This window comes from Zingiber officinale, chromosome 9B (assembly GCF_018446385.1).
Source record: "Zingiber officinale cultivar Zhangliang chromosome 9B, Zo_v1.1, whole genome shotgun sequence".
Taxonomy (NCBI): Eukaryota; Viridiplantae; Streptophyta; class Magnoliopsida; order Zingiberales; family Zingiberaceae; genus Zingiber; species Zingiber officinale.
Genome location: NC_056003.1, coordinates 23,303,052 through 23,329,662, shown reverse-complemented (window position 1 = coordinate 23,329,662; position 26,611 = coordinate 23,303,052). Strand labels below are relative to the sequence as shown.

At 36.1% G+C, this 26,611-nt stretch overlaps 2 protein-coding genes and 1 pseudogene across 3 annotated transcripts; 1 reads left to right on the top strand and 2 right to left on the bottom strand.

The window, feature by feature from the left end:
* Positions 1–8,638: 8,638 nt before the first annotated feature.
* On the top strand, positions 8,639–13,544 carry LOC122025550 (TRAF-type zinc finger domain-containing protein 1-like). The gene is made up of 6 exons (XM_042584367.1): positions 8,639–8,801; positions 8,909–8,952; positions 10,829–10,964; positions 12,209–12,346; positions 12,435–12,556; positions 13,136–13,544. The coding sequence occupies exons 2-6, from the start codon at positions 8,909–8,911 to the stop codon at positions 13,281–13,283; spliced, it is 588 nt and encodes a 195-aa protein (XP_042440301.1). The 5' UTR covers positions 8,639–8,801; the 3' UTR covers positions 13,284–13,544.
* A 775-nt stretch (positions 13,545–14,319) lies between these two features.
* LOC122024093 (protein transport protein yos1-like) lies at positions 14,320–19,137 on the bottom strand. 2 transcript variants are annotated; one of them, XM_042582639.1, is made up of 2 exons: positions 18,984–19,137; positions 14,320–14,779 (listed from the first exon to the last, which is right to left on the bottom strand). In XM_042582639.1, exon 2 carries the CDS (start codon positions 14,752–14,754, stop codon positions 14,512–14,514), a length of 243 nt encoding a protein of 80 aa, XP_042438573.1. In that variant the 5' UTR covers positions 14,755–14,779; positions 18,984–19,137; the 3' UTR covers positions 14,320–14,511. The 2 variants fall into 2 exon arrangements, with proteins under 2 accessions (XP_042438573.1, XP_042438572.1); XM_042582638.1 differs by having other exon boundaries at positions 14,320–14,760.
* A 4,056-nt stretch (positions 19,138–23,193) lies between these two features.
* LOC122024962 lies at positions 23,194–26,164 on the bottom strand (annotated as a pseudogene).
* Positions 26,165–26,611: the final 447 nt, after the last annotated feature.

The following is a 26,611-nucleotide window of genomic DNA, read 5'->3' as shown; positions in this document are numbered from 1 at the left end:
TTTTTTAAAAAAATTTCTAAGTAATTTGAGCATAAATTTCTAATTTCAGAAAATCTTTTAACTTTAAGAAAAACAAAAAAAAATTCTAAGTAAAGATTATTTTTGAAAGAAATTTTTCTAACTTAATCATTTGAGAATTTTTAAGAAAAAATTTTTCTAAGAAAAAAAAATGACTTAATCAATTTAAAAAAATTTTAAGTAAATTTCTAAATTGAAAAAAAATATTTTGAATAACCTTTTTAAAGCATTAATCAATTCATGCATTAATGCTTTATTAGTAAGTTAATTAAATATTTATTTCAATATTTTGGCTTCCAGGTTGTGGCGAGGCACTAGGTCTTCTTAGTTATTGGAGTAACAACCACTTCCTTGACAAAGCCTCATAAAGAAATTCTTTGTTTAATTTCTCACTTAAAGCGCTAATTTTAATTTTAAAATTAATTTAAGCATGACTTTGGAACCCAATATAGGTTCCAGCCTACTGGATTAACCAAAAAAATTTTAGGGACATATTTTCTTGAAATGTTCTTAATTTGTCCCAGGTGATATTTAAAGTACCAATTTAAATTATTAAATCTTCTAAAATTGATTTTAGATGAACATGCATAATTTTTCAAGTTATCTACTTTAATTTTCAAATCATCATTTTCAAGTTTCAATTTTTCATTTGCTAGTTTTAATTTATCTAATTCTTCTAAGGGACAAGACTTAGCTAGAATTACTTTTAAATTTTTATTTTCACTTTCTAATTTGCAGCAATCTTTTTGTTAAAAGTTTAACGAACTTAAACATTTTATCGGGAGGAAGAGATCGTACCTGACTTACCTTGTCGATCTCGTTATCCGTTTTCTCCCCCTGAGCTGCTGCTTTCTTACGACGTGTCTTCCCCTTCATCGATGCTCTCGATGCTCATTTCGGAAGAGCTTGAATCACAGTCGTTGTCTTGATGACTCGCCATCAGTGCGAGTCCGGAGAATGCTTCGACTTCCGATTCGGACGACGTATCGTCCCACATCGCCTTCAGGGCCTTTCGTTTCTGGATAGGCTTCTTACCCTTCTCCTTGTCTTTGTTCTTCAGCTTGGGGTAGTTGTCATTGACGTGCCCTTCTTCGTCGCAGTGGTAGCAGCGGATCGTCCTTTTCTTCTTTCCCTGCGGATGGTTAGTAGATCTAGATTTACAAAGTTTCTTGAATCTTCTTACCATCATTACCATTTCCTCGTCGTCGAGAGAAGATTCCGACTCAGGTTCGTCTCTCGAAGCTTTGAGGGTGACGTTGTTCTTGGGCTCCTTCATTCCTGCACATCTTGACTCATGCACTTCAAATGTTGAAAAAAATTCTTCTAATGAAATTTTTTCTAAGTCCTTCGAAATATAAAAAGCATCTACTAGTGATGCCCATTTTGAATTTCTCGGAAATGAATTTAACGCGTACCTGAGCGAATCTCGGTTACTTACCTTTTCTTCGAGATTCGTGAGTCCGGTGATGATTTCTTTTATTCTGGAGTGCAGATGTGTGACTGTCTCTTCTTCCCCAAGTCGTAGGCTGGTGAGCTGATTGTGAAGCAGATCTCGTCTAGCGAGCTTGGCTTTGGACGTACCTTCATGCAGCTCAAGGAACTTCTCCCAAAGTTCCTTTGCGGAGTTATATTGACCGATCCTGTTGACTTCTTGAGGTGGAAGAATGCTCAGCGGATGATATTCTGCTTTGTCGTTCGCCACGAAGTCGGCCTGCTCCCTTTTTGTCCATTGATTTATTTCCTTGTCCTCTGGGGCTTCAAAACCAAGTTTCATTGTTAAAATTAATTCAATATCCGTTGTAAAAAATACCTGCATTAGTTTTTTCCAGGTAGCGAAGTCCCCTTCGTATTTCGACGGGTGGATGCTTGGTCCGACCATCTCGTTGCTTCATTCGGCGGTTAGTCCTCTTGAAGCGCCTTGGCTCTTATACCACTTGTAGGACCATTAGGCCAGCTAGAAGGGGGGTTGAATATCCCTAAAAAAATAAACAAAGTCCCTTCTCAAACTTTCAACAGAACACTTGCAGAATAATAAAATAAACAGAAAACAGAAAGTAAAGGCTCACAGGGATTTGACTTGGTTACAACCGGGGAGGTTGTTAATCCAAGGAAGATGTCGTACTATTATCTCCTTCTGACAGAGAAGCCTTTTACAGCAGTGAAGCATACAACTAGAGAAGTTAAACTAGAGAGAGCGTACAAGTGTTGTTACAATGAGTTGTTCTGGATGAATGAAAAGCTTCTGGACCAAGGCTATATTTATAGCCTTGGTCGGGGTGCCTGGAAGGGTTCCGGACGCCCTGGGGGATAAAATTTTATCCCCCAACGTTCAGATCGCGTAAATCGTGATCCTGGTCAAAATCAAGGTCCGGGCGCCCCGGAGGGCTCCGAGCGCCCCGAACTGCTCCGGGCGCCCCGGAGCCCAAAGTCAACAGGTGTTGACTTTTTCGTCCGGGACCTCTTCCCTGGTTCAGTCCCGCCTCGGTCCGGTTCTTCTCCTCCGGATCCGCTCGCTTGGGTGATCTCTGCCATCCGGAAAAGGGCTCACCCGAACCCAACTTCCGGTCTTCTCGAGTGGGCTTCCCTCCGGCTTCTTGTCCCTCGGAATCGCCGCATGTTTCCTTCTCGTTCGCTGGCGTACTCATCCGCAGTCTTCGTCCCTCGAACGCACCACGTGCCGTCCTTCTTGCTAGCTGCGTCTCTTGCTCCCCGAGCAATCTTCCACTCCGGCTTTCGTCCCTCGGAACCATCACACACTTCCTTCTCGTTCGCCGGTGTACTCTTCCGCAGCACTTCGTCCCTTGGACTGCCGTCCTTCTCGCTAGCTGCGTCTTCCATTCGAGTACCTGTGCTCCTAAGTTCCTGCACACTTAGACACAAGGTTAGTAACACACAGGACCTAATTTAACTTGTTGATCACACCAAAACAACCTTGGGGTTCCAACAAAAGGTTTTTATTTTCTTTTACAGACGCTGTGCCCTCTGACCGGGCGTCGCCGCACCAACAGTTCCAAGATGAAATTAGAGGTTTGATGTTTTGCAATGCCTCTTTGTTGAAAGAAAGAGCGACAACTTTAATATTTGAAGTAGTAGAAACTATGTTGGGAAAGAATGGAGAACTTGTAAGAGAAGTTTCCTTTAGGGTACATTATACGGAGTTACATTGCCAATTGAAGTGTGTGTGCTGTCTATTTGAGTTTCGAGGAATTTTATGTAGGCATGTGATCAATATGTTGATAAGAATGAAGGTGATTGAAGTTCCTATAAATTATATTATGGACCGATGACGTAAAGATATTAAGTGTGGGTATCAAAGTATCAATAACATCTATGATGATTATAGTTATGGTGGAGAAAGATATCAGTATAATATTCTCACTCTATTGATACAAGAGGTTCAACAACTTGACGCAAAAAATGACGACAGTTGTTCTGTTTTGGTGGAAATTTTAAAAGACACGAAGGAAAATTTGATTGCTATTGATCTTGAGCATTCAAGAGCTAAACAATTGAAAAAAATATCTACATCTAGTGCAAAAGTGATACACTCTCCATTAAAAGTAAGATCTCAAGGTCGTCTACCCATAAAGGGGAAACAATCTAAGATTGAACAAATTGTGAAGAAATCAATTGCAAAGGCCCGAAAGAAGGTAGATGATACATATAATAGGTACCTAAAATAATTGTGTGGTCTTATTTTAGCTAGTTTAAAAAAAAAATTCTATGATATATGACAGGTTGAAATTGTTATAGAGGGTTGCTAATTCTGAAGTTTTTTCTGAAACTACTGTATGACATGCATGCTGACTTAGAACTTGAATTAGTGGTTGAGCTCATCATATGCATCTTGTTAGTTACTTCATTGTTTCAATTCCTATTAACACTTTGAGATTGGCTGCCTGGATTTGGAGCTACTTCGATACACAAGTATAATGTTAGTTTTTGTTTTCCTTTTGCATAATTGCTACCCTATTAGCCGACTCTTTCTATTTGCAGCTCTTTATGCTAAGTGCAATTCTGCTGGAGCTTCTACGATATGTGAAGGGTTGAAACTACTGTAGGAAGTTGTTGGTTCTGAAGTTTTTTCTGAAGCTACTATATGATCCACATGCTGATTTAGAACTTGAATTGATGGTTGAGCTCATGTACCTGAAGCCTACTTCATTGCTGTTTTTATTTGTCATAATTGCTGAGCTCATATGTATATAAAGTCTACTTAGATTTGGAGCTACTTTGATACACAAGTATAATGTTAGTTTCTATTTTTCTTTTTAGCATAGTTTACTTTTTTGGCATAAGTGTTATCCTTTATCTTACTTGTACTTTGAAATTGTTATTCTAGCTTCTATGGAATTGGCATAGCTTTTTTGGAATATGTAATTACTTTACAATTGAAACCTTACGACTAGTGTTTTGTGATCAAAGTTCATATATACTTTCTACTGCAGTTGTTTTTGAACTTGACAGTATCTTACTTAAATCTTCTAGAATGAGCATTGACCAAGGTGACACATATTGCACGTTACACAAACAATTGCCCTATTACTTTGCAATATAAGCAATTGCAAATGTTTAATGAACTTCAAATATATTCATATTTTTACAAATATGAACACTCAGAAAACACGCAAAGCTCTACTTACCACACCTAGCCTTCCATATTTTCTTCTGCAAGGTCACCCTAAGACTCTTCATTCCAGTCTTAATTATATCAAATGGAGCACATATGAGAAGATTCTTGTTCTATGTTTCTGCTCTCCACCTTGGTAGCATTATACCTAAGTGCATCTCTCTCAACTTGCTGAGAGCCACTGTTGCATCCAAAATTTCATACTGACAATCTATTCAAATTGTAGGACTATCATAGTGGTAGAACTGAACTTTGAGCTCACCCATGTTTTGATGAGAAGAACCTTTTACTAATACTTGACAAAAATCTTCTAGTTTCTTTCTGCAATGAGATGATGCCATTTGAAGTGGTGCCTTGCTTTCTCTAGATTTTAGTAGCTAATTCCACCCTGTAGCTAGGTCAAGGCTTCAACTCCTTGGAAGGGAGAGGGAAGAAGAAGGAGGAGTTAGGGAAGGAGAGGGAGAAACAAAAATGAAGCAAAAACGCAAATGAAGAAAAAAAACTCACTGTTTTTTAGATGGATGGGCTTCGCTCCTCTCTTCGAGAACAGGAGGGAAGAAGTGGCTCGCCTTGCTGGGAGGAAGAGTAAGGAGAACGCGAGGCTACGACAGAAGATGTTAGGGCACGAAGGGGACATGCTTCACTCCTCTCTTTGAAGACGGGAGGGAAGAAGCGGCTCGCCTCGCTGAGAGGAAGAGTAGGGAGAGGGATGAAAAATGCGAAGAAGAAGGAGGAGGAGAGTTAGGGCATGGGAGGAGAATCACAAAAGAGGAAGGAGGAGGAGTAGAGTTAGGGCATGGGTCGCGAAAGAGGAATCCAAGTCCGCGATTTTTTGTGTGAGGTGGACTGAGGTGGACTTGGCCACACAAGATGCCAACTCAGTTGTGGAGAGTTTTTGCTGAGGAGCTTCGTTGCGAGAATCATTTCTCTTCTCGAGATAGAATATACCCTGTTACTCCTTTTAGGTTTCGAGAAATCATGTCTCTTCGTTGCGAGAATCATTTCTCGAAACCTAAAAGGACTAACAGGGTATATTCTGTCTCGAGAAGAGGAATGACTCTTGTAGCGAAGCTCCTCACTGAAAACTCTCTGCGACTGAGTTGGCATCTTATGTGGCCAAGTCCACCTCACACAAAAAATTACGGAGTTGGATTCCTCTTTCGCGATTCGTGCCCTAACTCTCCTCCTTCTTTTTCCTCTTTCGCAATTCTCCTCCCGTGTCATTACTCTCCTCCTCCTTCTTCGTGTTCTTCATCCCTCTCCCTACTCTTCCTCATAATGAGGCGTGCCACTTCTTCCCTCCCATTCTCAAAGAGAGGAGCAAAGCCCGTCCCCTTCGTGCCTTAACTTCTTTGGCCATAGCCTTGCATTCTCCTTACTCTTCCTCCCAGCGAGGTGAGTCGCTTCTTCCCTCTCGTTCTCGAAGAGAGGAGTGAAGCCTATCCATCCAAAAAACAGTGAGTTTTTTTCTTCATTTGCGTTCTTGCTTCATTTGCGTTTCTCCCTCCCCTGTCCTAACTCCTTCTTCTTCCCTCTCCCTTCCAAGGAGTCGAAGCCCTGATCTAGCTACAGGGTCAAGTTATAGCACACATAGCAGCAGCAGACAAGGAGCTACGGGGCCTAAGCAGCAACCCTTTTGTAGTTTTTTTTTAAGAATGCCATGGATTTTTTTTAAATCAAAGTAATAAAAATTTGATTATTAGGTTACTATTTCATGATATCATCAAGTTATAGTAGCATCGATAATACGAGATTTTAACCTGTAACATATAGGGACTGCGGATAAAGAACATTGATGTGTGTTTCTAAATCAATAAAAAATCTTAGAAGATACTATATATTACAGATGTAGACAACATGGATGACAAAAGTAGGTGGCAACCGATACTAGTTCATCCTGCAAAATTGAAAGTGAATACAGTACTTCTCATGGACATAATCCAAGAATAATCAATGTACTAAAATTCATTTGGATATTAGTGATGGTGAACTTGATTCTCTTAGTTGTAATTCAGATTGAGTTGTTAGTTTATTTGGTTAGTTATTCATACGCAGCTCTACATCTTGCATCTGCCCAAAAAATATTTCTTATTTGAGATTCCCCATCTAAATCAAGCACATAAAAAAAGTTTAAGTTCGTATTTTGCATGCGAAAAAAATAATTAATCAAAGTTTCAGCATTTCCATCCCCTGACCTCAACCTTCTAGCTCCTGAAATATAATTTCTATACTTTCTCTCATCAAATGTCAAATTCTCATAGCCTCCAGCCTCAACTACAAATGATTGAAAATTTTTTCTTAAAGTTATTCTAGCTTGATCATTTAATTCTAATTTTCTCTTTGTAGTTGAATCCAATACTTTATTACATCTAAAACGTTGTGACTTTCCAGGACTCAAGATATGATTATGTTCAAGGCATACACTAGTTATCACAAGTTCCTATCATTTGAATAACAACATTAATCTTAGCTTTGTAATTCATCTTTTGAGTATAGGAATTATAAAAAGTATGAACTTCTTCTTCAGATAAAAAAGGCATTCCAATCTCAGGGAGATTGACTTCATTTACACTAGATGGAGATGGGTCTTGATCCGTATGGTCATTGTTATCTTTTATCTTATTTGAATCATTTTTTTCTTCTTCCATGACACTTTCTTTACCTGCATTTATTTTTAAAAAAATACAAGGCCAAAAATAAATAGAAAACATAGACATAATAAAAAAAATATGAAACAAAGTCGAGAAAAACAAAACAAAACTAAAAAAAAAAGAATATAGACCTAACCTAAATGACCTTCAATTCTTTATCCGGTTCATATAATTTGCAAATAGTAGACTAATTGATTAGAATCAAAAATATAATTCAACAAAAAGACTCAATTATGAGCATGAATAAAAAAAGAGTATATAGTTGAGCTATTTAGGCTAGAAACCTAGTAATCTATGGATGTATAAACCAAATCTCCTTCAATTTTGTTGTTTTGTTAATCAAGCACGAAATTGGTTGTTGAAATCGAATTGGAGAAGTGTAGAGATGGAAAGAAAAAAGTGAGTCACCGAATTTGCGACCGACAATGTAGTGCCAAGTCTGTTCGTACTTGCTATCGAATTCCTTCTTGATGTACTCCGCGATGTCCTTCTCCAGCCAGTGCATCTCGAACGCTTGATTTCACACACCACCACAAAACTGATGACAAAATCAACATCGAAAATTAAGCAAAGAAATTAAGGGTGAGAACTTAGGCGAAAAAATTAGGGCAAAGAAATTTTACGAAATAGAGGGCTTTGATTCCTTGGAAGGGAGAGGGAAGAAGCAGGAGGAGGCGTGGTTGAGTTAGCACGAGGGAAGAAGGAGAGTTAAGGTAGGAAAGGGGATTGCGACCTTCGTTGTGTTAGGTCGTTGACGGGAGGAGAGTAGGGAGAGGGATAAAGAATGCGAAGAAGAAGAAGGAGGAGGAGAGTTAGGGCACAGGAGGAGAATCGCCAAAGAAGAAGAAGGAGGAAAGTTAGGGCACGAGTTACGAAAGAGGAATCCAAGTCCATGATTTTTGTGTGAGGTGGACTTGGCCATGCAAGATGTCAACTCAGTCGTAGAGAGTTTTCGCTGAGGAACTTTGTTGTGAAAATCATTTCTCTTAGATTTCTTTGTCAATTTCACTACAGGGAAGAGATAAACAAGTACATAGTTGGTGGACTGTTCAACTCCTTAATAATTTAAGACAACTCCTCGATCAAACGGTTCACTCAATAAAAAATATTCAAATATTCATAATAATTTTAAAAAATAATCTTATAAAGGTATAATTAATTGAACTACATTTTGCAATTAATAATTAATTTTCAATTTTATTTGTATATATCGTATTTATCACTTTGAAAGTTTATTTTTAATTATTTTCTGACCTAGATATTACCGTTTCTAGAGTATCCGTCGGACCACGATTATCTTGCTATCTCAACGGAACACGCCACACTTTTTCGTACAAGTGAGCGACGTCCCAACCAAGGCGCCACCAAAATCAGGGAGAGATAGAGAGAGAGAGAGAGAGAGAGAGAGCGGAGCGGGGAGGCGCATCGGCCTCTGCATCGCTAACTCCGCCCTCGCGATCTACCTGCCTCCGGTTTTGGATTGCTCGATTGCATCGGCGAAGGTCCGTGGATCGCGACTTCCTTTCTGTTCCATTTTCAATTTATATGTCGTTCCTTATTTTTTTTTTTTAGTCTTGACATGATTGCTTAATGGGTTTTGATCCATCAGATGGCGATCCCCTCGGAGTTGATCACAGCGACGTGCAGTCACTGGTTAGTGCTTCTTCTGGATAGTTCGTATGGGATCACTTGAGGATTTCGATTTTCCCTTCAGATTGTGTCTGGTTGTTATTTCGTGATCCTTCTTGGATTTCGTTTCTGCCCGATCATTGGCTCTCTAACTCGGATTTATTTGGAAAGGATGGTGGCTTTCGGGTTTACGTTTAAAACGTATTTGATTACATAGCAGATCGTTCTAGGGTAGGTCGTTATTCTGCTCAATTTTTCCTCTCTCCTGGTTTTTTTACTAAATGAATACATGACAGCTCCTTAGGCCGTTGAGCGTACAATTCGATTGCCGTAACAAAGCACCTACCTTCATTTTAATTTAGTTCCTTTTTTTTGTCATCGATACATTGTTGGCATGTTCTAAGATATTGTTCTGGCACACGATGGCACTTAGATTATGGGCACTTAGTCCTATGACCTGCTTGCATAGTAGGATTCGATAAAACCTACGTTTGGAACTTTACCTACCTTTATTGCTCACCCTCTTGTTGTTTGTGTGTCATCAAGTAGTACTTAATTATTTCTACTATCAGCCAGCTAACCCTAGCCATTTGGTTTCTTTGTGTAAGTCTACTTAATATTTCATCTTTTGCTATGTGTTAATTTAATGACAGAGATTTGGTGGCACTTATCATATCTTTTGTACACAGATAATAACTTTACGTTTGAAGTGCATCCATATCTTTTGAACTTGGTGTAAAAAAATATTAAATATTATGGTATAAAGATGTGAATGCTTTTGGAACTCTGAAATTTCCTCTTGATCTTACTATGCCTTCGACTTATATATTGACGGTGTCTAATAAATTTCGGCCCTATCCGCGTGAATGAAAGTATTTCCTTCACATATAGAGATGTCATGTGAATTCTATTTTCCTTTCTGTTGGTTTTCTCCATTCTAATCCATCTGACATTATATGTTATATAAATATCTTTGCAAGAAATGTTGTGTGAATAGTGATGATCATAGTATTCAGTTATATTTTCTTCATCAATAAGAAAACACACTATTTCACATAAAAGAAATAACAATTCCAAGTTGTCATGCATTCTCTTCAGTTATATCTGTTTGAGGATGCATGAGGTATCTTGCCTATTCCTGGACATGGATGTTTAGAAATACTTTGTAGATGTGTGAGCATTTTGAATATTGTTTTTAAAAAAGAAAATTTGATGATGTCTCATTAGTATAATTAGTAAGATGGACAAAATATTAGGTTAGCTGAATCCATTGCTGCTTAATTGACTTGTCATTTGCACAAGTAGGATGACAATGCACTAATGATGATTACAAGTTTTTCAACCATCAATAAAGAAACTCAATTGGTAGAACTTTTTACTGTAAAATGCATATTTAATGGTGTTATCAGTGTGCTTGTCAGTTTAGACATGTGGGATATATGGCCCTAGGCCATCATTAGCTCAGGCTAACACAACAAATGCCTCACTACAAGATTTTGTTTTGTAAAGTGTTAACATGTGTGCTGTATAAAGCCTTAAAGTTGATTTGCATGGATAATTGCAATGCCTTTGACATTTAAACTTGCTTAGTGTCATTAACATATCATATGAATTCATTGTTTATTGGCAAAGGGCATCTGCATGTAATTTAATTGGCATTTACTTCTTAGTGTATGCAATCTACTTTTCATTTCTGTTTTTTAGAAAATACAGTTTCTTTATTTTAAGATGTATTTTGGTATGTACTGTAGTAGTAGCTGCATGAAAGTTGTTTTGCTAGTTTAAACAATACTTGTAAAGGGAAACCTCCTTTACTATTTCATTTTGTGGTTAGTCAAGTAAAAATATGGTCTTTCATATCTCTTCGATTGTTTCCTCACTGATTCTATCTTCAATGTAGTGAGAGAGATATTCCAACATCAAATATTGACTTGCATTATGCACATTGTTCGCGGAACCTTCAAAAATGTGCAATTTGTGGGGATATGATTCCTAAAAAACATGCTGATGAACATTACAACGAAATCCATGCTCCGGTATGTGTTAACCTTATCACACATCTTATTTTTTCTGTTTCCAATCATATTTTCTGTTGTAAGCATTTTTTGGGTTCAGATTGGTAATATTGTGCATTTGGTTACATTTCTTCATGTATTTATGTTGCATAATTAAAATTTAAATTGAAGCACTTCAATATGGAAGATTTTACTCATCTCCGAATTCATACCTCTTTATAGTAAAACATCTGAAGACTTACGGAGTTGCTCTCTCCCTGGACATATTTTTAATTGGCAGGGAACTCCATATTCTAACATTTTCACTTTTTAAAGATGTTGGAACTCTAATCTCACTTATGTTTGCAAAGTTTATGTTACTTCCCTTCGACTATAATTTGGATAAGATATATTAGTCTTTTTCTCTTGTCTACTGTCCTCTTTCCCTCAGATAGATACCTAAGCTTTATCCTGCAATTTCTCCTTGTCTTTTGTAACAACTTCTAACTTAGTCTCTCACAATATCATCTCAAGTACATATTAAAACCTTAATTTACTCTTTCCACCCTTAGCCTCTAACAAATCTTCACTTCAGCTTTACAAATTTCAAATCTTGTATTATTTTTAATCCAAAGGAGAGTTAAGGAAGTAGATTATATAAAATCCATTAAGATTGCCACAAATTTCTCCTTTTGAAGATAGTTTCTTGTTAACATCGTCCCTGTCTTTTTCTCTTGAAGTTTGTCATTAACTTTGATAGAATTGGCAACTTGTTAAGGTCAATCCACAATAGAACACATCATGTATACTAATATTACATATTTGTCATCTTTATCAAGTTTATTTCCATTTTTATTTCTCTTTCAAGGAATTTCATATCTTTTGCCTCGGATAATACCTATGATCCAAGTCATCAAAGTTGGTAGTTGTGGTAGGGGATTCAATCCCACATGAGATTTAATTTTGGTTATTATATCAGATGGTTGGAGTCCTATGTATACATAGTATGATAGTTTGATCTGTTGGATATGATACATTATTTTCACTCCCAACTATGTGATACAAGCATGTTCAACTTTGAGGCCATGTCCTACACAAGCAATAATATGTAGAAAGTAGCCATGTTGTATTGTTTTTCTTTGCTTCGTACGTTTCTTCTATTATCATTTGTGATAAGGATGACAATAACCTAACATCAGATGTTTTCCTTGTGGAGCTGTTATGTTAAACAATGCAATTGACTTGCTTCATCTAACAATTTGGTTTTGATAAACTGATGTGGGCAGGTGGATTGTTCATTATGCAGTGAGAGAATCGAAAGGGATTTATTGTCTCTTCACGAAGGTGAAAGATGCCTCAAGAGGATTATTACTTGTGAATATTGTGAATTCCCACTTCCTGCAGTTGATCTTATTAATCATCAGGTAACATGATCTATTACTCTTTTTATGTGATGAATACTAGAAATCTCTTCAAACCATGAAATGACTAGTATTTTCTATGCAAATTTAGGAAGTATGTGGTAATCGCACTGAGTATTGTGATCTATGTCGTAAATATGTTCGGTTGCGGGAAAGAGTTAACCATGATATCCAGTTTCACAGCAGTACAACTGATACTGCAGAACCTCCTAGGTAAGTTTCGAAAAAACTGATTTTTAATTTAGAGACTTTCAAATTGAATTGTATTGTTTTTTTTATGCACCATATTTAATGATAATTATTTAACTGAATCATCTGCATCCATAAGTGACTTGGGATGCAATTGATATGATTCTGTATCAATTGTAGCAAGGTGGCAAAAAGGCGAATACGCTTGCCCCTAGCGCCCCCGCCAACCCGTCTCAGGGCCAACACGGATGTATCAATTGTAGCAAAGCACTTATGGATGTTGTCCCCATATTGATTAATGAGTTAGCACTGATGTGATAAACTTCTTAAGTCCTCAAAATTACAATTCAATATTGCATCAAGATAATCACTAAGTCCTTCAGATCATGACAAAAGATAAGTTCCACTCCTTTACAGTGCAGTTCCATATCTTTACATGACAATCAAACGTTTGAATCCCAAACGGAACTTGAATTTTATATTATGAACGAGTGCAAAAGCATCTTGTAAATCTGCAAAAACAATGGATCGTCCTTGGAACTTGTAGTGGCTTGCACTCCATGTCTCTCCCTAAATGTCTGTTTTCTCTTGCAAAACGTGTAGGAATATTCCACCACCCGGAAGAGAAGGTGCTAACAGAAGGCCGGTAGGAGCCTCGCCGCGCAAAAGCTTCTTGTTGACAATTGCAATAACAGGCATAGCTGTCATGCTCGGGTTCTTCTTCTTACAAAAACGGGAAGATAAGCAATAACATGTTTTCGAGCTCTCTTACTGTGTCAATGCATTCGCAGAAATGGAGTTCATGTGCATTTGGTAGTTGAAAATGTATATTTACACTGGCGTGGTACTTGCAACAAAATCTAGTTCATGCTGGACAAGCGTATGGTCATAGTATTTCTCTTCTGCGTAGGTTCATTCATACATTTTTTTTGCTTGTCAAAATTCTCCTACCTTGTTGAATTAAGATGTGATTTGGACTATTATAGGAATCAAAATAGCTACTTTAAACTTCTGTCTATGCTTTTAAGATCCAAGTGCTCTAGAAATTGAAATTTTTATTATTTCGTTTACCAATCATTATAACCGTGAAATCATTGAATGTAATGATGATGATGGTAATATCCAACTTTATTTCATGAGTTGGAAATTATCATATTATTATTATTTTTCATTAACAACAGTTGGGTGATAACATGATAAATCTATTTTAAGAGTTTAATTGCATTTTCGAAGATGCATCGGAAATAGTTTACCCAACTATGTAAAAGCTAGTTTTTCCTCTTTTTCCTGAGAAAAGGCTATATATATACTTGAGACGGTGGTTTGATTTGTTGATGAGTTAGGAGAAATAAACTCGAGAGAAGAGATATTGTCCCCGCGGCCAAGTTGGTAATTGGGCCGAACTTGCCACCAATGAAGCATGTTGCTTGGGATTATCTCGTTCGTATATCTAGTAAAATCGTTCAGCTAAGATTGCATAAATTTTTATGATTTGTCCCTTATTTAGAGTGGGTCATTTCATCTTTTGTTTTCAAGAAAAGATACATTACTTGAGTTTGAGAGTCTCATTTACATGAATGCATCTGTTTCATGGTTCAAAATTCAAAAAATAATAATAATGCATGTTTATATTTCATTATTATTCGAATTGAATCCTATTAAATAACTACATTTCCCACAATCCCGTTCCATTCCACCAACCGAATATTATGTTAGTCTCGTATTGATAGGTCTGTCCTTCCAGATAAGTTTTGAAAAAAAAAAAAAAACAAGTTTCACTCACTAACTTGGGGGGAAAAAACGATGAAATAAAACTACAATCTTCTTAGTATATCGGGCCAAAACTTGATCGATTGTATGGCACCGATAAAGTCAACTCAGAGCCAAAAACAATATCAGGAGCAGCAGAGAATATCATGTAACTGCAGTTATAAGAAGAATGATGGACACAATTCGATGAGGTGATTGGGTTTACGTGTTCAACCAGAAACCAGTTTCACCAGGATGATGAGAGCATTGAGCATTATCAGTGGAAGCCGCAGGTACTGGGTCGCGTAGATCAGCCCTATCAGCTGCCCCTTCAATGACTTGGCCCTCGCATTTCCTGAAACATCGTTGAAACTCCATCCTCTAGGCGCGAGGAACCTGTCCTCGTTCAGAATTGCCAATGCATTTGCAAGGAGCAAAAGACCTTCTAGCAGTGCCCCGAGTCCCATGACCATGATCCTCTAAAAAAAATAATAATAACTAGGCTAGCATTAAGTTTAGTGGATGGCTAATTATGTTTATCTTATCATTTGAAATTCCATTTTCTGTAAAGATTGAGTAACAAAACACACTAACCTACTAGTTTCTGAAATTCTGGAAAAGTGAATTACAACCTAATGACAGCAATCTAAAATCTCATCTTATAAACAATACATAACAGTCCCTCGCTGAAATTTCCATGTTAGACTTCAATGACATCATGTAGAATTAGATATCCACAACTTCCTAACCCTCTGTTTGAGAGGAGGTGAGTAAAGGAGAGGGAAAGGTAAACATGGGTAAAATGAATTTTTATCCTTGTTTGGGAGAGAGTGAGCTATGAAGGAGAAGGGGAGAGAAGGGTAAAGCCTCCCCTTGCATGTTCGGGAATAAGCGAAATTCCTTACACCCCAAATTGGGGTGTAAGGAAGGGTAAGGAGAAATTATTACAATTATATCCTTATTTATTTTTTCACATGTAGATTTATTAAAAAAAATAAGAGGATATTTTGTGTAAATTTGTATATTTAACCTTCATTCCATCCCTTTCCTCTCACATACACTTTCCCTCCCTTTCAAACAAGGATAAGATAAATATATTACTTTCCTTTCCTTTCCCTCCCTTCTCCTTCCATCCCCTTCCATTAATGAACCTTACCTCACCCCATCCAAACAGAGGTAAAGGAACCAGTGGATAGACATGATATATACATGAAGTAATTCAACTGGCTAATTTTAAAAATATATAAAGGCAGTACTTGCTTGAAACCCTAGTAGAACATGCTTACACCCAGTTTAAACATAGATCTGTCCTAGTAACAATTTAAAGCCCAAACTGACCAATTTATTTGGTAGACTTTATGCATGTGGCCAAGAGGCTTACATCGAAAAAATTATAATAGCTTGCTTGTCTAAGCCATAATAGTCTATATGATGTGGGTCAAATTATCCATTATTCTAGGCACTATAAGATGATGGCACATGTACATTGTAGTAATCAAGATTAAGAATGGGTCACAATCCGTGTGCCTCAGATTTAAGCTATAGGAAGCTGACACATGTTTAGTTGACTTACTTCAGTCAGCACCTACTTTTTTTGTTGTCATCTCCACTCCAATATAGCCACCCAATCCAATCCCATTAACAAGTTAACCCATAAAAGCTTGAAATATAACCTAGCTAAATCCAATTCATATTAACCTCAATTGAGTTACTCGCACTTCAGCACTTTGGCACACTTCAACCGAACCTCGAAGTCTAGCCAGCACACCACACTTTTAGTATCTGTGGTGGGTTTGTTAATATCATATTGGCTGCATTTATGGAAAGTCACTAGACGTATAGACACGGGGTAGAGAAGAGAGGTCAAATTCACCAATGAAAAAACTTTCAAAGGTCTCAAATACGCAGGGAGGCATTGAGATTGGAACTTCCTCCTAGCAGATGAAGAAGCCATTTAATTTGGAACTAGTTCTAAGGATATGGAAGGTGAGATGGAGTCAAGTATGATATACAAAATGTTCCCAAATTCTATAAAGGAAGACAAAAAAATGTGAAACTGAAGGCCAATAAATGGGTAATGGTTGATTAGATAGGAACTTATTAGACTGATGAAAAGCAAGAAAAGTCTCAGCAGGCATGAGCTAGGATTAGTTGCACTAACGAGGAGCACATATAGAGAAGAAAGGAGGTGAGACATCTAGATGTTAGGACTCCCAGTCCAAATAATTCAAGAACTATCGAAGAACTTTCTAGTGCTGAAGGTTAATACCTATGATGGGTGCACAGATCCATCGCCGCATCTCTGTGCCTTCAGAATTTTGATTTCTTTGCAAGTTATTTCGAACTCTTTGAAGTGCCGAATCTTCTGGGCAACATAGTTATTTGTTCAATTGTCACTTAGAGAAATTGCCAAATTTAAAGAGCTCACTCAGAGCTGTGAGACATTTTGTGGTTAGCAATAAGATAATCCAAGAGCAAAGAGTTTGATGACACTGAAGCAAGGATCGGAAGAGCCACTCTTGAATGCCCCCCGGGCTATGGTGCAGCAACAGAGCGTCCATGCAATCTCCCAAGCACCCACAATTTGATTCTCAGCTATAGTGCACTGCAAGGTATTTTCCTTCCGTGGGATGACAAACATGGGATGTTGGGCTGCTGACGGCCCGCTGCGAGCACTTTTGGATTTATCCTGAACTTCCCTGGGACTGGGCCGGTCATCCCCAGGATTAGTCTGCCTGAAAGGTTGGAGACTTGGTGCTAGCTAAAAAAAACAAGAGCCACTCTTGAAGTTTGTGAAGAGGTTCATTGAGGCAGGCATACAAGTGGAGGACTCTCATCTAGCTGTCTTATTATTGCCTTCTACCCTGAAGTCATCTAAGTTCTCATACCCTCTCTAAAGGAACCACACCTTGATTATGTTGAAATGTTAAAGAGGGAAGAAAATATGCTACAGCTGATGATCTAATGCAGGTAAAGATAACAGAGATGAAATTATGTAGAATTGAAGAAAGGAGGAGGTCGATCAAAGGAAAAGCAATCAAGGGACTTTGATAGGTATCAACCAGTAATGAGAAGGTAAATCCCAAGAGGGAATACTGTTAAATGGTTGATAATCTAAGGTGTTTATAGATATTAAAGACCAAAAATTTGTTATTGCTCAAGCCTCAGCCGATATAGTGTACTCTCTAAAAAAAAGGATAAGATAAAGTATCATCGGTATTATCATGAGCATAGTCATGATATATTCATCTGAAACTTCAGCTTAAGGAACTGATCAAGAAGAGGCACTTGATGAAGTTTGTGCGACCAAAAAAATGAGAATGGATGGAAGGAGCAGACAAGGGCAAGAGATCCAATTCAAAAGCACATTGATCTGACTATTGAAAGGCCTGCATCTAGAGGTACAGGAGCATTAAGTTTTCTTATGCTAGAAGAAACCTCATGCTTAGCATATAGTGCTTGAATGCACTTGGGACTTGGACATCACAGAAAAAGATATAGGGCAGAAGCTCTCATAGTCCATGTGCATATTGCAAATTTCTTAAGAAGAGGGTGGTGTCAATGTAAATAGTTCACCTGATATGTTGTCCTACAGTGCAACTCTGGAGTGGGTTATTCTCAAGGTAATCTTGAAGGTGAGTAATATTTTAACTGGATTGATTGAAAGTGAACCTTGGGAACAATTGACTTGATAATAACTCGAGGAAGGCCGGCCTGATAATGTAATATCTAGTGACTCAGGGAAAGTAATACATCTAGGCTGTGTGGGTTAAATTCTTAGTGGTAGACTTGCCCATAGCCTATAATGTAATATTGCAAGGCCGACCTTGAATAAGTTGAGGCTATCTTATCAACTTATCAGCTAGTGATATAGTTTCCTACCAAAAAGGGTTGGAAATGGTCAGATCCCACCTGAAGAAATCAAGAAGTTGTTATGAGAACTTTGAATATACTTCAAGGTTCCGACACCAAATTAAGAGAGCCAGAGAAAAGTCTAAAAACGAAAAATCGGACAAGCCTGCAAGAAGATTCATGACAAAGCTAGAAAATACGAGTCACCCTCAGAGTCATTTGAATCATCAAGAAAGCATAAGTTCAGTAAAGTCCTAACTGGAAACTAAAACAGGAAGCGGAACAAAAGGCGATAAAGATGTCTTTGCTTGATCTGTAAATGATATACCAGAATCCCAAAGAGAGGGAAGTCGTAGATGAGAGCGGAGAATATGTGTAGATTTCACAGATTTGAACAGAACTTACCCAAAGGATTGCTTCCCACTAACTCAAATGGTTGTTAGGATGACAAGGTACGAGACTCTAAGCTCTCGGGTGCCTTCTATATGTACAATCATTCTGAACTACCAAAGGTACTAAAAAAGGAAATCTCTATGCGCTACATAATTGACAAACTAAGAAAAGTATGACCTACGTATTTGAATGTAGCATTGATCTGATAGGCCTGTAGTTTGCAAAACTCAGCTTATCGATGTCGAATTTGAGAGAAATCAATTTGTCACCGTATACTTTCGGGATATCATTCATTACTACCATACTACGTCGACACAATCGTGATCCAACAAAAAAAAAATGTATGTATGGATGAAGGGAACGGTCGATCCAACCTTTCATGCCCACAAAAAAAGGGGAAAAAAAAAGAGGGCAACCATGACCTGATTAGAAAAAAACGAGAGAGGAACAGAGGTACCTGGAGGATACAAATCGGAGTTGTCGCTCGTCGATTTGTTGATCTGAGAAGGCGCAGTCGCGCTCGATCTACTTGTCTGATTCGAAAAGGCCGCAGGATCCGATGCCGTGGAAGAGAGCAGCGCGTCGGTGCCGCCGATCGGAAGAATAATGAAGTAAATTGCTTTTCTACCCTCTTTTTTCTTTGTTTTTTTTTTTTTAATTTTTTCAACTTTATTTAATTTTATTTTTTTAATTAATTTTATTTATTATTTTTTCATCCATACTTATATCCATATATTAATTTTATTTATTTTTATTTTATTTTATTTATTATTTTTTAATTTTATTTTTTATTTAATTTTATTTATTATTTTTTAATTCTATTTAATTTTTATTTAATTTTATTTTTAAGTAATTTTATTTATTTTTATTTTATTTAATTTATTATTTTTTAATTCTATTTAATTTTTATTTAATTTTATTTTTAAGTAATTTTATTTATTTTTATTTAATTTAATTTATTATTTTTTAATTCTATTTAATTTTTATTTAATATCATTTCTAAATTAATTTTATTTATTATTTTTTCATCCGTACTTATATATTTTTTAATTTTTATTTAGTTTTATAATAAGCCCTCCCTCCCTTTTCAAATTGAGAGTTATTTTTTCCACCTTTTCAAATATCCTCACCTTCTACTCCACCTAATTTTTTACCTTTATATCTTTTTCTTATTCTCACATTCACGTTTTTTTAAAAGTTTTATTTCTTTTGTTTTTATTGATTTTGTTTTTTTAATCATTTTTTTTATCAATTTTATTTTTTTAATAATTTATTTTTATTATATGTTTATAATATTTTATTTATTGTTTAGTTGTAAATTTTAGGAGTTATTATTTGGAAAAAATTTTAAAAGTATAAAAATTTTAAAACCGGCGTAACATAGACGGTGGGCGTAAAACATCTCTAGCGTAATAGTCAGGGGTCGATTCTTAGGAACTGACGACCTGAGGTTTACCCCACCATGTGCTTGACGTTTGTGTACCTGCATGTATCTCCCTCCATATCCGTAGGACCGGTACTAATATGGATCAAAATAAAAATTATATACATGAAATGAATAAAAAATCATAGTGTCAGTGCTAGTATGGATCAAAATAAAAATTATGTACATGAAATGAATAAAAATATTAACCATTAATAGTAAATACATTTATAGCTTACAAATAAATATTAGAAATTTTAATCAATTTAAAGGAAGGAGAGGTTTGATATGTGTCAAGGGTTGGAAGGGAGTAATTTAAAAGAAGATGGGTGTTTTGACATGTGTTAAGGATTAGAGAGTGGGTAATTTAAAAAAAGAAAATATTCTGATATATGTTGGTTGGAGGGTGTGTAATTTAAAGATAGTGAAAGGTTCTGACATGTGTTATGTGTCAAGAGTTAGAGTAAGGTAATTTTAAGGGAGGGGAGGTTCTGACATATGTTAAGAGTTGAATGAAGATAATTTAAGTATCGAATTAGAAAATTAATTTAAAGGAATGGAAAGATTCTGACTATGTTAAAAATTATATTAAAGAATTAATAAAAAATAATAAATAAAATTGATTAAAAAATAAAACTAAATAAAAAATAAATAAAATTTTAAAAAAAAATATAAGTAAAGAAGTTAGGGGTATAAAGGTTATTTATATGAGAGACAAAATTTGAAAAGGGAGGGAGGCTTTGTTAGAGGGGGTGGGAGAAGAAATTTATAAAATTAAATAAAAATTAAAAAAATATATGTATTGATGAAAAAAATAATAAATAAAATTAATTTTAAAAATAAAACTAAATAAAAATGAAATAGAATAAAAAAATAAAAAATAAAATTAAATAAAAAATAAAATTAAATAAAAATTAAAAAAAATTAAAAAAAAAAAAAGAAAAAAAAAGGAAAAAAAAGGGTAGAAATGGTATTTGACAGAGAGGGAGAGAGAGGAGGAGGGAGGGGTGTGGTGTGAGGGGGTGGGAAAAGCAATTTACTTTCAAATTTTGTCTCCTATGTAAATAACCTTTATACCCCTAACTTCTTTACTTATAATTTTTTTTAAAATTTTATTTAGTTTTATTTTTTAATCAATTTTTTATTAATTTTTTTATTTTATTTTTTCCCATTTTTATTTAGTTTTATTTTTTAATCAATTTTGTTTATTATTTTTTATTATTTTATATAATTTTTAACATAGTCAGAATCTTTCCCTTCTTTTAAATTACTTTTCTAATTTGACACTTCAATTATCCTCATCAACCCTTAACATATGTCAAAACCTCTCATCCCTCCAACTTTTGACACATAACATATGTTAGAACCTCTCACTATCTTTAAATTACCTACCCTCCAACCAACATATGTCAAAACCTTCTTTTCCTTTAAATTACTCACCTTCCAATCCTTAACACATGTCAAAACACTCATCTCCCTTTAAATTACTCCCTTCCATCCCTTGACACATGTCAAAACCTCATTGATTAAAATTAATTCTAATATTTATTTGTAAGTTATAAATGTATTTACTATTAATGGTTAATATTTTTATTCGTTTCATGTATATAATTTTTATTTTGATTCATACTAGTACCGGCCCTACGGATATGGAGGGAGGTACATGCAGGTACACAGGTGTCAGGTGCATGGTGAGGTAAATCTCAGGTCGTCAGTTCCTGAGAATCGACTTCTGACTATTACGCTAGAGATGTTATACGCCAACCGTCCGTGCTATACTGTTTTTAAAATTTTTATACTTTTAAATTTTTTTTCAAATAATAAATCCTAAAATTTACAACTAAACAAGAAATAAAATATTATAAACATATAATAAAAAATAAATTATTCAAAAAAATAAAATTGATAAAAAACTGATTAAAAAAATAAAACCAATAAAAACAAAAGAAATAAAACTAAAAAAAACGTGAATGTGAGAATAAGGAAAGAGTATAAAGGTAAAAAAATTAGGTGGGACCAGGAGGTGAGGATATTTGAAGTGGTGGGAAAAGTCGCTCTCATACTGCAATAGTAAATTCTTCGCGTCATAATGCAACAACAAATTCTTCGCGTCTCTTTGAAGTCAGCGACCTTTCCGTGTGAATGGAAGTAGGGATACTAAAAAAAGGATGGACTTATTAAACCTTATTGTACACGTTGTAACTAATGATGTAATCAAGTCGAGCCGCTTTAAGGTGTTTAAGTTTATTTAATAAGATAATTGAGTTGAATTGAGTTCATTTAGATGTTATTGAGCTTTCAATTCAAACTCGACTTGAGCTAAACATGGTTCATGAATATTATCACAAACATTGTTAATGAGCTGAACACATTTGTGTTCAAGTTAATTTGTTTAGTTTAATGAGCTATTCAAGTTTATTTATTTAATTGATCTTGTGTATATTAAACGAACATAAATAAACTCTTATCAAGCTTAACACTAAACTTATTTATAAATATTTAGGTTATTTACAATCCTAACTAATCCTCACCGTAAATAATACTAGTTTGGATCTAGAAATAAAATACAATTAAAAAATATTCATAAACAATCTTTGATATAGTAAATATTAAAGCTATAACAGTTATTGTGAAATTGAAATTACAATAGTTATTAAATCAAAAGACATTATTGAGATATCCATCATCCATTCTTTCCGCTTGGAATTGTTGAAGAATTAAGATAACTTCAATTAATTAAAATTATTCTATAAAAATTATTATCGAGAATTTATCACATGGGGCATTTAGAGTTGTGAAATTCTCATAATGCGCATTTATTATTATGGTGTTGCATTCAAACAATAACATCACGTTAGATTTCAAAGATCAACAATAGTGTTGTACTTTAAAAAAGATAGATCCGCTACCTTAGCGGCCCCCCTAGTGCCGGCCCTATGAATATGAAGGGAGGTTCATATAGGTACACAGGTCATAGGCGTAATGTTGTACTTTAAAAATTGACACCATAGTGGTGTTAATTTTAGGATTCATATACCAATGCTGATTTTTAGTCAATTGTTGAATTATTATTATATTAAGATATTCTTTATAATTTGATAAAAAAAATTACTTCGAATTAAAAACTTAAGTTAGATAGTGAAAAACATTCATTTGGTTCATATTTAGCCTAGTACCCAAGGTTATCCAAATTCTTAATTAGAATAATCACACTCATTTGTTAAGTACTAAATACAGTCAAATTCATGATATTTATGTAAATTGCAGAGGAGCTGAGTGCTGGCATACATCAAATGGTATATATATATATAGGAATGGTTAGTCTTGTTGCTGCGTGCGGATGGCAGTAACTGCGGAGACCATGGAGTCCACTCCACACAAATTCCTGCCTCTGCAGATGTTGTAGTATCCCTTCTCTCCCCAATTCTCACCCCATGAATTTTTAATGATCCAGTAGGGCTTCTCCTTGAGGCGACTCGGAGCATAACCAGTGCCGTAACCCACTAGAAGCACGCCATGATTCAAATGCTTCCCACAAATGTAAGGGCATGAAACACCATGAACATAGGTTTGCATGAACACTGCATTTATGCCCACTGCAAAAGGAAACAAATATTTGAGCAGCTCCCTCTACATAATGAAAGATTTCATCTCAACAAGTTTTAGACAGATTAGTATGATGTAGCTATTCTCCTAGTATCTCAAAAGAAGTAACGGAATGAAACGAGAGAATATCATTAACCTGCAAGAGGGCCATGTTTCACAAGATTAGCAGCAATTTGGTCTTCATCAATGGAGACAGTGCTGAAGTTGCTGACTGAAGCAGCAATTTTTGATTTATCAAATTGGCAGGTACCTCGGTCAGTTCCAGTGTAAGGATAATCTTCTTCGCGCTCGAGGCCGCCAGATTTTAGCAAATACTCAAATGCTGTTGTCATAAGACCACCGTTGCAACCTTGGTCACATGCACCCGGTTCTGAGGAATCACACTGCGAAACAAAATGGTAAATTGGATGCACTGTTTAATTATGTTGCAAGCTCAAACATTAATTGTTACGTCCAATTATCCAAAAATTCATGAGCAATCAGTAATCAGCTAGCCACTTGAGCAAGTTAATATCTAAAAGGACAAAACAGGCTAAGATCAAGGCATATTCTCCTTTATCGCCATCATCAAAACAAAACCATGGAAAACTAGAACTTACAAAAATGAAAACTATGATCCAAGGAATATTTGCCTTTACCTAAGACCTCATCAGTTCAAAAAACAAGCTACGCATCATCATTGTATTTATTTGTTGTATTCTATCTTTTCTATATATCAACCCCACACATTGCTCCCATCTCTGTCATCCAATAGAGTTTATTAAAGATAAACTTCTGGTGGCAGTGATTCACAGCTTTGTTGCTTCTACACTTCAGAACAAGTTGATTATTGAATTGTAACACCGTTTGTTTTTGACAAACAAATAAGACATAAGTTAAACCTCTTGAAGTCAAGGCTCAGAATTTAGTTCTGTCACGCAAATTACTTGTCTATAGTCCTGATTCTCGATGGAAAGGAGATACATATCGTGATGAAACATGTAAGAGCATAATCAACAGAATCAAACCATGCTGCATCATTAAGCATGCTAAATACAACTTGTGAATTTTAGGGGTCACAAAATCCAAATATAGATTGCATCAAAAGATATTGTTCGGAAGAGGATCTAGTTAACTAGACAGCATCTCTTAATCAACTTCAGAACCTTAAAGACAATTCTTATGGTTCAAATTATTTTTACCCCAGCTAAACAAGCACACCGATGAAGTTATGCAACTCGCAAATTTAAAACTTATCATGCGTAAAAAAAAGACTTATTTGGTATTTTAGCAACTAGAACCATTTTCTATCTCCAGAGTTAAAATTTTATCGCATTGAACCTACAATGAAAGCACGGTTTCCTGATCTATCATATCCAATCAAGAATTAAATCACAAGACAGATTGCATTCACAGAGGTTCGTACAACTTAAAATGTTTCCAACAGATTGTAAATGAACGAAAGCTCTTAATAAATTCCTAAAATATGAATGACGGCATCTCTTAATCAACTTCAGAACCTTAAAGACAATTCTTATGGTTCAAATTATTTTTTCCCCAACTAAACAAGCACACTGATGAAGTTATGCAATCTAGCAAACTTAAAACTTATCATGTGTAAAAAAAAAAAAAGAGACTTATTTGGTATTTTAGCAACTAGAACCATTTTCTATCTCCAGAGTTAAAATTTTATCGCATTGAACCCACAGGGCATGAAAGCACGGTTTCCTGATCTATCATATCCAATCAAGGATTAAATCACAAGACAGATTGCATTCACAGAGGTTCGTACGACTTAAAATGTTTCCAATAGATTGTAAATAAACGAAAGCTCTTAATAAATTCCTAAAATATGAATGATAGAACACCAAGCCAAACAGTACAATCTGAAGTGAAACGTTGTTGGAGAGGCCAAAGTCAAACCTCATGATCGCAGTCAACAAGCTGCTGCTCGCTGAGGCTCTCCAATTTCCCAGTGGCTAGAAAGTTAGCTCCTTCAAGCGCCCCGGCAGCGCTAAAGGTCCAGCACGATCCACATGAACCCTAGAATATCAAACACGAAAAGGCGATACTAGATTTATCAGATCAATAATCGACCAACAGAAAAGGGCGTAAAGGGCGGAGACACAAGTAGAAACCTGATTTTTTACCGGGTCACCGCTCCGTGATCTCTCCAGTCGAATTTTTCAGGAAGGTCATTGGTCGGAAGAATCGGCGCCTCGTGGGAGGACGAGGCGAAATCAGAGCTGCCGCTGCGGAGGCCAAGGTAGGAGCGTCGAAACTCTCCAGGAGTGAGATCAGAGAACTGGGTGACGCCATGAACGGCGGTGGGGTCGAGAAGCTGGTGCCTCCTCGCCCGCAGCAGGTTGGCCTTGAAGATAGCGAACCGGAGGGCCCGCTGCTCGGCATCGGCGTAGGCCTTCTTATACCTCCTGATGAAGCCGGAGAAGTGGGCCTCCGCATCGAGCGCCGACAGTTCCCCTCCTTCTCCACCGAGAGCGGACTCATCCTGCACCACCTGCCGGATCAAAGAATCGTCATTTTTGTCTTTCGGCACGATGGCCGCAACGGAGGCTGCGGCGGCGATCGTCGCAAAGAGGAGAAGCGAGACGAAAAATTGATCCATTCGTGTCGCGCTTCACCTTTTCCTTATTTCCGGCCGGCCGACCAATCGACTATCTATATATAGGTCCGGTACGCAGAGCGGTGGCCTATTGGCCCGTAGGATGATAGACACGTGGACTTTGGAATCTGTGCTTAATTAGGTAAGTTGATTTGTTCAACTCCGCCTTCTCGACAACGTGTAGCACGTGAGGAACTGAATGGAAGCGGTATATTCCTATTCGTGGCACGCGTGCTTAATTAAGGTGCATTTGGTTTGTTAGAATTTTTAAATATTATATTTTTAATTTTATAAAAGAATAAAAATCAACATAGCGTCCTAATTATCATAAAAGTGTTCTAATATTTTTTTTAGTTGGTATTAGTTAAATTTCAATTCAGTTGCTACAATATTTTTTTCTAAAATTATCAGCCAATTGATATAATTATTGTATAAGTTATTTAATGATTGTTAT